The 12,993-nt window shown below is 49.1% G+C and overlaps 1 protein-coding gene across 1 annotated transcript in view; it reads left to right on the top strand.

Annotated features, from left to right (window-relative positions):
- The window catches only part of LOC116977701 (bifunctional methylenetetrahydrofolate dehydrogenase/cyclohydrolase, mitochondrial-like), a 54,821-nt gene that overhangs the window by 7,728 nt on the left and 34,100 nt on the right, over window positions 1–12,993 (top strand). The window contains exons 5-8 of the mRNA XM_033028425.1: window positions 83–267; window positions 2,765–2,887; window positions 5,666–5,818; window positions 9,751–9,858. Of these exons, the coding sequence (XP_032884316.1) occupies window positions 83–267; window positions 2,765–2,887; window positions 5,666–5,818; window positions 9,751–9,858 (569 nt within the window). The remainder of the gene's footprint in view (window positions 1–82; window positions 268–2,764; window positions 2,888–5,665; window positions 5,819–9,750; window positions 9,859–12,993) is intronic.

The raw sequence follows: 12,993 nt of genomic DNA, 5'->3' as shown, positions 1-12,993 counted from the left end.
TGGGTGGGGACCTGGGTCCTGGGTGGTGACGTGCTGTGCAACCATCCCCAGGCTGACGGTCTCCCTTCTCTCCGCTGGCCAGGCAGGAGGCGGTGGTCATCTCGGGGACGGCCCTGGCCAGGCAGATCCATGAGGAGGTGCGGAGGGAGCTGGAGGAGTGGGTCTCACTGGGCAATGCCCGGCCCAGGCTCAGTGTGGTCCTGGTCGGTGATGACCCCGGCAGCCACATCTACGTGAAGAACAAGACCAAAGCTGCAGCTTCCGTAGGTGAGGACAGGTATTGACCTCTGCATCTTCACCCCTGACCTCCCCTCGGCCCTCCTGAGCTACCAAATTACCTGCGAACAAGTTTTCAGAGGCAGGTGCAGTAACAACATTATAAAGGCATTTGGATAGGTACATGGATATGGACCAAACGCAGGCAAATGGGACTAGTTTTGATGGGATGTCTTGGTTGGCATGGCCAAGTTGGGAATAAAGTCATTGCCTGCCCTTCCTCTGCCTGTAGATCTGGCCCGTGAGATCTGGCAACATCCTCGTTAAAGCCACTTGCATTGAAATAAATGCAGGTTAAATCCTCAGTCTTTCTTCGCTCCCAGCTGTGCTTCTTTCTGCCTGCACCGTCTACGGAACTTGCTCACTTTTAAGTTCTGCATTTGTCCCAACCGGGACCGTGGCTTTGCCAATGGCTCTGAAGCACAACAAGGGCAGGAGGAGATCAGAAGCGCTGTCGCAATAGACTTTACTGTAGGCTTTAACGATACAGCATGGCAACAGGCCCTTCAGCCAACCGAGTCCGCGCTGACCACCGATCACCCCGTACACTTAGCACTATCCTACACACTAGCGACAATTTACAGAAGCCAATTCACCTGTGTAGGAAGGAATTGCAGATGCTGGTTTATACTGAAGATAGACACAGAGTGCTGGAGTAACTCAGCGGGACAGGCGACATCTCTGGAGAGAAGGAATAGGTGATGTCTCGGGTCAGAACCATGTCCGCAAATGGTTCTGATCCTAAACATCACCTATGCCCGACTCACTGAGTTACTCCAGCACATTGTGTCTATCTTCACTTACAAACCTGCACATCTTTGGTGTGTAGGAGGAAACCGGAATAGAGAATGGAGCGACTGGGCTTGTATACACTGGAATTTAGAAGGATGAGAGGGTATCTTTTTGAAACATAAGATTATTGAGGGATTGGACACGCTAGAGGCAGGAAACATGTTCCCGATGTTGAAGGAGTCGAGAACCAGGGGCCACATTTAAGAATAAGGGGTTGGCTTAGAACGGAGATGAGGAAAAACTTTTTCACCCAGAGAATTGTGAATCTGTGGAATTCTCTGCCTCAGAAGATAGTGGAAGCCAATTCTCTGGATACTTTCAAGAGAGAGTTAGATAGAGCTCTTAAAGATAACGGAGTCAAGGGATGTGGGGGGAAGGCTGGTACGGGGTACTGATTGTGGATGATCAGCCATGATCACATTGAATGGCGGTGTTGGCTCGAAGGGCCGAATGGCCTCCTCCTGCACCTATTGTCTATTGGAACGCCCGGAGAAAGCCCAAGCGGTCACGGGGAGAAAGTACAAACTCGGTAGAGACGGCACCCATAGTCAGGATGGAACCCGGGTTTCAGGTGCTGTGAGGCAGCAACACTACCGCTATGCGCCGTGCCCCCCCACATAGGAAACTCAATAGCTGAAGGGATGGATGGGAGGTTGTGAGGCTTTGCCTTTGAGTGTCAGTAACCAAGGTGCTCCAGTTTCCTCCCACACTCCAAATACGTACAGGTTTGTACGTATATTGGCTTCATAAGTTGAGAGGATAGTGAGAGGAGCAGAATTAGGCAATTCAGTTCTTTAAGTCTACTCCGCCATTCAATCCTGTCTGATCTATATCTCCCTCTCAACCCCATTCTACTGCCTTCTCCCCATAACCCCTGACAACCATAATAATGATGAATCTATCTATCTCCACCTTAGAAATATCCATTGGCCTCCACAGCCCTCTGTGGCAAAAAAATCCACAGATTCATTACCCTCTGACTAAAGAAATTCCTCCTCATCTCCTGCCTAAAGGAATGTCCTTTAATTCTATGACCTCTGGTCCTGGACTCTCCCACGAGTGGAAACATCCTCTCCACATCCACTATATCCAGGCCTTTCACTATTCAGTAAGTTTCAATGAGGGCTCCCTTCATCCTTCTAAAATCCAGCGAGTACAGGCCCAGTGCCGTCAAACGCTCATCCACTCATTCCTGGGATCATTCTCGTAAACCTCCTCTAGATCCTCTCCAGCGGCAGCATATCCTTCTGTAAAAAAATATAAATTGTCCTTAATTGGTGACACCTGACTGTCAAAGCCGCCACAGCCAGACATAAAAACAGCTTTTTTTCCCCACGAACAGTAGCTCTACTCAATATCCAAAAGTCTGCAGCCTCCTTGTGCTCTGGTATTTTATTTCATTCACATGTTTAATCTATAATGTTTTATTCTTAATGTTTTAATCTTTTATGTTTTATTCTTAATTGTTTACCTTATGTCGTGTTGTTGTTTGCGAGCGGAGCACTAAGGCAAATTCCTTGTATGTGAATTGTATCATTCATTCATTCATTCATTCATTCATTCATTCATTCATTGTCGGATAGTGCTTGTGTAGGGGTGGGGCACTGAAAGAGAGAGATCAGGAGGGGTGTTCTTAAAATTGGAGCATTCAGTGTAACTCTGGAGAATGAATGTGATGATCTGACTCCACTTTCAGGTATTAGCAGTGAAACCATCTTGCGGCCCTCCAGTGTGTCCCAGCAGGAACTGATGGAGCTGATCGAGAGGTTAAACAGGGACCCGCACGTGACTGGACTGTTGGTTCAGCTGCCCCTGCCTGGTGAGTCTGTCCCGGGGATTCACCCAGAGTGTGGGGACAACAGGGGAACGATGCTGTCTGACCCGCTGAGTTACTCCAGCACTCTGTGTCCATGTTCTCCACAGATGCTGCCTGAGCCGCTGAGTTACTCCAGCACTCCGTGTCCATGTTTTCCATGGATGCTGCCTGAGCCGCTGAGTTACTCCAGCATTCTGTGTCCATATTCTCCAGAGATGCTGCCTGACCCGCTGAGTTACTCCAGCACCTTAAGTTCTCCCATCAAAGTCCGTCCACAGGAACTGTAAAACTTTTCTCTTTTAGTTTTGTTTAGCATTTCACACTTTAGAGGTACAGCGCGGAGGCCCTTCAGCCCACCGAGTCCGTGCCAATCAGTGATCACCTTGTACACTAACACCATCTTACACACTAGGGACAAATTACAATTTACAGGAGCCAATTAACCTACAAACCTGCAGGTCTTTGGAGTGTGGGAGGAAACCAGAGCACCCGGAGAAAACCCATGTGGTCACGGGGAGAACGTGCAAAGTCCGTTCAGACAACACCCGTAATCAGGATCGAACCCGGCGCTGGCACTGTGAGGCAGCAACTCTACCGCTGAGCCACTTTGCCGCCCAAAGGCAGACCATTCAGCCCATTGAGTCTATGCAGGCTTTCAGAGTGATCCCACCTTTCCCATTCCCCCACTCATTTAAGTCAAAAGTATTTAACTATCTTTTGTACCTACAATGGAGCAATTACATTCTTACTTCCTGCAGCTGTACAGGCATTAACACAGAAATCAATATATAATGATCAATAATACAATAAATTAATCATCAGTAATACAAGGTAACCAGTCCTTAATAATGTAAAACCAAAGTGTCGTGCAACCACAGACACAGTCCGTAGAAGATCAGAGTTGCTGAGGTTAGTGTTGAGCAGTGTTCAAGAGCCTGATGGTTGTTGGGAAGAAGCTGTTCTTGAAACTAGGGGTCACGGTTTTCAGGCTCTTGTACCTTCTTCCCGATGGTAGCAGCGAGATGAGAGAGTGGCCAGGGTGGTGTGGGTCTCTGATGATGATGGCTGACATTTTGAGGCAGTGACTCCTATAGATTGCTCCGATGGTGGGGAGATCAGTAGCTGTGATGGACCTTCGATGGTGGGGAGGTCAGTACCTGTGATGGACAGGGCAGTGTCCACCACTCTCTGTAGTTTCCTTCGTTCATGTAACCTTTATTTGACCTTATCCTCCCGCCATCAACTAGGCAGAAGGATGTGGGAGGAAACCAGAGCACCTGGAGGAAACCCACGTGGTCACACACAGGGAGAACCTGCTAACTCCACACAAACAGCTCCTGAGGTTAGCATTGAACCCAGGTCTCTGGCGTTGTGAGGAAGCAGCGCTTCCCGCTGCGCCCCTGTTAAGACATGCACACAGTGTGGAGAGCTCAGCAGGTCAGGCAGCATCTGGAGGGAATGGGCAGACGAAGTTTCGGCTCGGGACCCTGCTTCAGACTGATAGAGTGGAGGGGAGAAAGCTGGGAAAGAGATGTGGGGGCAGGACAAAGCCTGGCGAGTAATAGGTGGATATAGGTGAGGGGGTGATAGACAGATGGGTGGAGTAAGTGACAAATGATAGAAAGGAAAAGGAGACAAAGGGGCGTCATGTACCGAGTGAAAAACTTTTGGTGTGTGCTAACCGGCCAGCAGAAAGACAATACATGATCACAATTGATCCATTTACAGTGTATAGATACATGATAAGGGAATAACGTTTAATGCAAGGTAAAGTCAGCAAAGTCCGATCAAACATAGTCCGAGGGTCACCAATGAGCTAGATAGTAGGTCAGGGCTGTTTTATAGTTGGTGATAGGATGGTTCAGTTGCCTGATAACAGCTGGGAAGAAACTGTCCCTGAATCTGGAGGTGTGCGTTTTCACACTTCTGTACCTCTTGCCTGATGAGAGAGGGGAGAAGAGGGAGTGACCAGGGTGAGACTGGTCCTTGATTATGCTGCTGGCCTTGCCGAGCCAGTGTGAGGTATAAATGGAGTCGATGGAAGGGAGGTTGGTTTGTGTGATGGTCTGGGCTGCGTCCACAATTCTCTGCAATTTCTTGCGGCCTTGGATGGAGCTGTTCCCAAACCGTGGTGTGATGTATCCTGATAAAATGCTTTCTATGGCGCATCTGTAGAAGTTGGTGAGAGTTGTAGGGGACATGCCAAACTTCCTGAGCCTTATAAGGAAGTAGAGGCGTTGGTGTGAAATGTCCAGCACCTGGTCGTAGAGCAGATGCTGCAGCAATCAGAGAAGGGGAGCAGTGAGAGAGGGTCTCGCAGAACTCCACTCGGAGAGAGGAGGCGAACTTCTTCAAAGTGGGCGTACCTTGAGTGGAATCCCACTCATCTTTTGATGATGCTGGAGGCGGTGCAAGTGAACCTCTGCCTCACCTGAAAGGACTGCCGGGGTCCTTGGATGGAGTCGAGAGGGGGAGGTATAGGGACAGGTGTTGCATCTTCTGCGATTACAGGGGAAGGTACCTGGGGAGGGGGTGGTTTGGGTGGGAAAGGCCGAGTTGAGCAGGGAGTTGCGGAGGGAACAGTCTCTGTGGAAAGGGGAAAGGGGTGGAGATGGGCAGATGTGGGTGGGATCCCGTTGGAGGTGCTGGCATTGTGTGAGGATGATGTGCTGGGCGCGGAGGCTGGTGGGGTGAAAGGTGAGGACCAGGGAGAGCTCTAGGGGGGAGGGGAGTGAGAGCAGAGCTAGCGGGCTGTTGCTAATTGCTCTGTTTGATCCGCAGCCCACATTGATGAGCGGCTGGTGTGCAACGCGGTGGTGCCGGAGAAGGATGTGGACGGCTTTCACGTGGTCAACGTGGGCAGAATGTGCTTGGATCAGCGGGCCATCCTCCCCGCAACTCCAGCTGGCGTCTGGGAAATGATCAAAAGGACCGGTGCGTGATCCAGTGTTTCCACTTTGAAGGAAATTACCCAAAATTCGGGAAATTGTGGTTGTCTTCGGGTAATTTTAGGGAAATGAAATAATTTCGGAAAATCTCCTGGCCCGGTAAGCCTTCCCCAACTGCCGCCATAACTGCGCACGCCCGGACACCGGGCCCACTGCGTATGTGCGAGGAGACACAAAGGGATTTGGGGGGGACATTTTTTTTTCGACCATCCGCGCCCGTGCAGTTGGAGGAGGTCCGTCAGCCGCACACAATTGAAAATGGCGACGGCGTCTCCCCGCGCGTGTGCAGTGGGATCCGGTATCCGGGCGTGCGCAGTGGGCCCGGTATCCGCGCGTGCGAGTTGGGGCGGCAGTTGCACATGCGCAGCTGGGGAAGGCTTAAATTTCAGGTAATACCATAAAATTCCAGGAAATTTGAGACTATTTCAGGGAAAATAAATTTGAGGTGTGGAAGCACTGTGATCGCCACGAACGATGAGACCTCCCAGTGGAGACGTCCGAGATTCTCCCCCCCCCAGACGCATCAAGGACAGAGCTCCCCTGGTCCTCGCCTCCCACACCCACCGACCTCCGCATCCAACTCATCATCCTCACACATATCTCCATCACCTCCAATGGGATCCCACCACCCGTCACCTCTTCCCATCCCCACCACTCCCTGCGCAGTGCCCAAGGAAACAGCCTTCGGCCCACCGTGTCCATGCCGACCAAGTTGGCATAGTGGGCTATTCCCACTTGTCTGCATTTGGCCCACGTCCCTCTAAAGTCTTACTATCCATACATTTGCCCAGACATCTTCACTTTAGAAATAATGGCCCTTAGGCCCATGGCGTCTACGCCAGGTAACAATCTCCCCGTACACTATCCCGCACATGAGGAACAATTTACAAACCTGTACATCTTTGGGAGTGTGAGAGGAAACCGGAGCACGCGGGTAAAACCCACGCAGTCACGGGGAGAACGTACAAACTCCGTACAAACAGCGCCCGTAGTGAGGAAGGAACCCTGGTCTCTGGCGCTGCGCCACCGTGCTGCCCCTGTGTTTTTTAAAGGTTCTAGTTGTCCAGTTGAGCTTAGACGCAGGAAGGTTGGGGAGTTAACGCAAAACCCTGGACATAAACAGACCTGCGGTTGATGAATGGAAATAATGGCATACAAGGACCCCAGGACTCGATGCAAGTTAAACTGAGTATTAAACTCAGTTAGAGTACGTGCGGGAGGCTGACGTGATCTTATAGAGGTGTATAAAATCATGAGGAGAATAGACCAGGTGAATGCACAAAGTCTTTTACTCAGGGGAGGGGAATCGAGGACCAGAGGACATAGGTTTAAGGTGAGGGGGGGGGGGGGAAGATTTAATAGGAACCTGAGGGCCAACATTTTCATTCAGAGGGTGGTGGGCGTATGGAACGAGCTGCTGGAGGAGGTAGTTGAGGCGGGGACTATCGCAACATTTAAAAAACATTTGGATAAGTACAAGGATAGGATAGGTTTAGAGGATATGGGCCAAACACGGGCAGGTGAGACCAGTGTGGATGGGACATGTTGGTCGGCGTGGGCAAGTTAGGCTGAAGAGCTTGTTTCTGGGTTGTGTGCCTCTACAACTCAATGCAACGCATATCCTCTGTCTGCATGTGATCCATATCCCTCTATTCCCATGTGTTTATCCAAAAGATTTTTAAACATCACTAACATGTCTGCCTCCACCACATGTCTGCCTCCACCACCAACCCCGGCAGTGTGTTCCTGGCATCCACCTCTGTGTGTGTAAAAAAAAAACCTTGCCCCGCACATCTCGATTATACTTCCCCCCCCCCCCCCCTCACCATAAAGCTACACTCTCTCGCCACTGACATTTCCATCCTGGGAAGAGATTTTTTCCATGGAATGCTGTTCAATATGGAATGTGCTTCTGGAATGTAGATTGCAGCTTTCCATGGGAATATTTAACGGGAAATGGAGAGTCGAGGAGTGGGTATTAGTAGTAGGCTTCCTTGCACAGAGCTTGCACAGATACAATGGGCCGAATGTCCTCCAGCACAGTATCTCTCTGCGTGTGGTAATTGCAGGCACCACCAGAGGGCGACCTCCTCCTTTCTAAGTTTAGTTTACTGAAACCGCACGGAAATAGGCCCTTCGGCCCATCGAGTTCGTGCCGACCAGCGATCGCCCGTACACTAGCACTATCCTAAAAACTAAGGACAATTCACAATTTACGGAAGCCAATTAACCTACTAACCCGCATGTCTTTGGAGTGTGGGAGGAAACCGGAGCACCCGGAGAAAACCCACCGCTGTCACAGGGAGAACGTGCAAACGCCGTACAGCCAGTAGCCGTAGTCAGGATCGAACCTGGGTCTCTGGTGCTGTGAGGCAGCAACTCAGGATAGATACCAGCTCAGAAACTTTCAGGGAAACAGCGGGGGTGAGAGGGAGAGTGATTAATTGTCGGGGTCTTTTAAACCTCTACTCTCTCAATTTAATCCCTTGTCCCTAGTTTTAGACATCCCTACCCTGGGTCACATGGTTATTCAGTGTTCATGCCGCTGGGGTGCAAGCTGCCATAGCGGAATATGAGGTGCTGTTCCTCCAGTTTGCACTGGGCCTCACTCTGACAATGCAGGAGGCCCAGGACAGAAAGGTCAGTGTGGGAATGGGAAGGGGAGTTAAAACAGGACCGAAAAACCTGTTTCAAAGAAGGTCAAGAGAGAGTCTTAATTTAGTTTAGAGATACAGCCAAGAAACAGGCCCTTCGGCCCATCGAGTCCATGCCGACCATCGATCACCCATTCACACTAGTTCTATGTTATCCCATAAAAAAACAAAAACATAAAAGACATGCCCTGCACATCTCCTTTAAACATTTGTCCTCTTTCTAAAGGCCAAGGGTTCCCACTCTGGGGTAAATTTACCTCCCGGGAGTAAATTTCACTGACCCAGGGGGTAAATTTGTTGATTCTGGATTTGTACACATTTTTTCTCATTGACTGACTGTGTTTGGTTCTGGTATACTGGTATCTGTTCATCATTAGCTGTTCATAAATAAGTGAAATAACATTGTTGCGTCCTATTAAAGCTGCCAGGGTTAAACGGGATGAAAAAAGTTGGAGACCCCTGCTATAGATCAATGCCCTCTAGCCTTAACATTTCCAATCTGGGACAAAGGTTCTGACTGTCTACCCTATCTATTTTATTTACTTCTAACAGGTCTCCCCTCAACCTCTGACATTCGAGAGAAAACAATCCAAGTGTGTCCAGCCTCTCCCTGTAGCTAATCCCCTCTAATCCAGGCATCATTCTGGTAAACCTCCTCTGCACCCTCTCCAAAGCCTCCACATCTATCCTGTAATGGGGGCGACCAGAACTGCACGCAATACTCCACATGTGGCCCGACCAAAGTGCTATAAAGCTGCATCATGACTTCCTGACTCAATGCCTCTACCGATGAAGGCAAGCAGACTGTGCGGCTTCTTTACTGCTCTATGTACTGGTGGCGCCACTTTCAGGGATCTATGGACAGACCCTAAAGACGTACAAAGCTGTACACCCATTGTTGGTTGGGTACCATATCATTCAACCTTGTGCTTTTAGTGCAGTGGTAGAGTTGCTGCCTCACAGCGCCAGAGACCCGGGTTCCATCCTGACTACAGGCACTGTCTGTAAGGAGTTGGTACGTTCTCCCCGTGACCGTGTGGGGTATCTCCAGGTGCTCCGGTTTCCTCCCACACTCCAAGGACGTGCAGGTTTGTAGGTTAATTGTCTAGTCTAGGTCCCTAGTGTGTGTAAGATGGTGCTAGTATACTGGGTGATCGCTGGTCGGCGTGGACTCGGTGGGGCGAAGGGCCTGTTTCCACACGGTATTCTCTAAAGTCTAAAGCGGGGACAGTGGATCTGCTGACAACACGCTGCTTACCCGCAGGGATCGAGACGGTGGGGAAGAACGTGGTGGTGGTGGGGAGGTCGAAGAACGTCGGGATGCCCATCGCTGTTCTCCTTCACACAGACGGGCGGCATGAGAGACCAGGCGGTAGGTGGCTCCCCCTTGCCTCTCGCTCAGTTCAGTTTAGTTTACTGTACTAAACATGATTACACCTTTATCCTGTATCTGTACACTGTGGGCGGCTTGATTGTAATCATGTACAGTCTTTCCGCTGACTGGTTAGCACGCAACAAAAAGCTATTCATTGTACCTCGGCACACGTGACAATAACCTCAACTCAAACTCAATCTTTATCGGACTTTATTCCTTGGAGCGCAGGAGGATGAAGCGTGATCTTATAGTGTTCAAAGTCTTGAGGGGAATAGACAGGGTGAATGCAGTCTTTTACCCAGAGGAGGGGAATCGAGAACTAGAGGACATGGGTTTAAGGTGAGGGGGGGTGAAAAATTTAATAGCAAGCGGAGGGATAACTTTTTCACACAGTGGGTGGTGGGTGTATGGAACAAGCTGCCAGAGGAGGTAGTTGAGGCAAATAACATGATGACATTTAAGAGGCATTTGGACAGGCCCATTGGACAGGACAGGTTTAGAGGGATATGGGGCCAGTGCAGGCAGGCAGGGCTAGCCGGGACGTGGACAAGTGTGCTGAAGAGCCTGTTGCCGCACTGTGTGACTCTAACCCATCAACAGTGTACAGATACAGCATCAAGGGAATAATATTTAGTGCAAGGTAAAGTCATTACAGATCCATTAAAGATAGTCCGAGGGTCTCCAGTGAGATAGGTGGGAGGTCAGGGCCGTTCTGTAGTTGATGAGAGGACGGGTGATGCATCCACAATCTAGAGGTGGGTCCCAGTGTAGAGGAGCAACTGCAGTGGGCAGTAAGATCCCACAAAACCACATCATAATAACCCCAACATTTAAAAGTAGGTCGACACTCAATGCTGGCGGGTGAGGCAGCATCTCTGGAGAGAAGGAATAGACAATAGACAATAGGTGCAGGAGTAGGCCATTTGGCCCTTCGAGCCAGCACCGCCATTCAATGTGATCATGGCTGATCATCCCCAATCTGTACCCCGTTCCTGCCTTCTCCCCATATCCCCTGACTCTGCTATTTTTAAGAGCCCTATCTAGTTCTTTCTTGAAAGCATCCAGAGAACCTGCCTCCACCGCCCTCTGAGGCAGAGAATTCCACAGAATCATCACTCTCTGTGAGAAAAAGTTTTTCCTCTTCTCCGTTCTAAATGGCTTACTCCTTATTCTTAAACTGTGGCCCCTGGTTCTGGACTCCCCCAACATTGGGAACATGTTTCTTGCCTCTTGCGTGTCCAAACCCGTAACAATCTTTTATGTTTCAATGAGATACCCTCTCATCCTTCTAAACTCCAGAGTGTACAAGCCCAGCTGCTCCATTCTCTCAGCATATAACAGTCCCGCCATCCCGGGAATTAACCTTGTAAACCTACGCTGCACTCCCTCAATAGCAAGAATGTCCTTCCTCAAATTAGGGGACCAAAACTGCACACAATACTCCAGGTGTTGTCTCACCAGGGCTCTGTACAACTGCAGAAGGACCTCTTTGCTCCTATATTCGATTCCTCTTGTTATAAAGGCAACATGTCATTCGCTTTCTTCACTGCCTGCTGTACCTGCATGCTTACTTTCATAGACTGATGCACAAGGACCCCCAGATCCCGTTGTACTCCTTTTCCCAACTTGTCGCCATTTAGATAGTAATCTGCCTTCCTGTTTTTGCTACCAAAGTGGATAACCTCACATTTATCCGCATTAAACTTCATCTGCTATGCATCTGCCCACTCCCCTAACCTGTCCAAGTCACCCTGCATTCTCATAGCATCCTCCTCACAGTTCACACTGCCACCCAGCTTTGTGTCATCTGCAAATTTGCTAATGTTACTTTGAATCCCTTCATCCAAATCATTGATGTATCTTGTAAATAGCTGCGGTCCCAGCACTGAGCCTTGCGGTACCCCACTAGTCACTGCCTGCCATTCTGAAAGGGACCCGTTAATCCCTACTCTTTGTTTCCTGTCTGCCAACCACTTCTCTATCCATGTCAGCACTCTACCCCCAATACCATGTGCCCTAATTTTGCCCAATAATCTCCTATGTGGGACCTTATCAAATGCTTTCTGAAAGTCCAGGTACACTACATCCACTGGCTCTCCCTTGTCCATTTTCCTAGTTACATCCTCAAAAAAATCCAGAAGATTAGTCAAGCATGATTTCCCCTTCGTAAATCCATGCTGACTCGGACCGATCCTGTTACTGCTATCCAAATGTTCGGCTATCTCATCTTTTATAATTGACTCCAGCATCTTCCCCACCACTGATGTCAGGCTAACTGGTCTATAATTCCCTGTTTTCTCTCTCCTGCCTTTCTTAAAAAGTGGGATAAAATAGTAAGATTAAACGAGAACTTACCAGTTTGAAGTTTGATCTGTATTTTATGAGGAGTTATGATGAGGGATTACGTGAAGAACCCGCTCAGCACGCATGCGCGGCATACTTCAAAGCAGTGGTGTGGAATCACAGATAGACACAGTTATTGAAGTAAACATAGTAAAGACAAGGAGACATCAGTTTATCATTGACCCATATTATTGTGGGTGGGAGCGGAGGGCACGTAATCCCTCATCGTAACTCCTCATAAAATACAGATCAAACTTCAAACTGGTAAGTTCTCGTTTAATCTTACTATTTTACTTCGGAGTCACGTGAGTGACTACGTGAAGACTTCAAAGCTCTGATTTCAACCCGTGTAACAGTTATTACTTCACGCACTGCCGAAGTCCTTGAGGGAGGAAGTGTGTTATCGTAATCAACCAATGAATCTGTTTGTAGAAAAACACAATGGTATTTTTTAACAATAACAACAAAGAAATTAAATTGCTCCCCTGGGCTTAAATTAAATATTTGCAGTCTGGAAAATCTTTCCGGCAAATAAAACAGGTTTTGCCAACGGCTTATTATAAAATTTCTGAACGGTCTTTCCGCCCACCATCCTGCTATAGCCAGGATGTGGTCTATAGGCACGTCCATTCTTTTAGCCGTCGACGTGGATGCTGCCCCACAAGGCTTTTCATCTCCCTCAAATATTTTGGTTGTGTCTATGTAGGATAGTAGGTGGGTCATGGCACATAACCGTGGTTCTGGCGGGTAAGCCCGGAATTCCACGACTGGATTAGGTGTTCCTGGTCT

Source organism: Amblyraja radiata, chromosome 1 (assembly GCF_010909765.2).
Source record: "Amblyraja radiata isolate CabotCenter1 chromosome 1, sAmbRad1.1.pri, whole genome shotgun sequence".
Classification (NCBI taxonomy): Eukaryota; Metazoa; Chordata; class Chondrichthyes; order Rajiformes; family Rajidae; genus Amblyraja; species Amblyraja radiata.
Note: the sequence above shows the minus strand (reverse complement) of the source record. Positions and strands in the feature narration are given on the sequence as shown.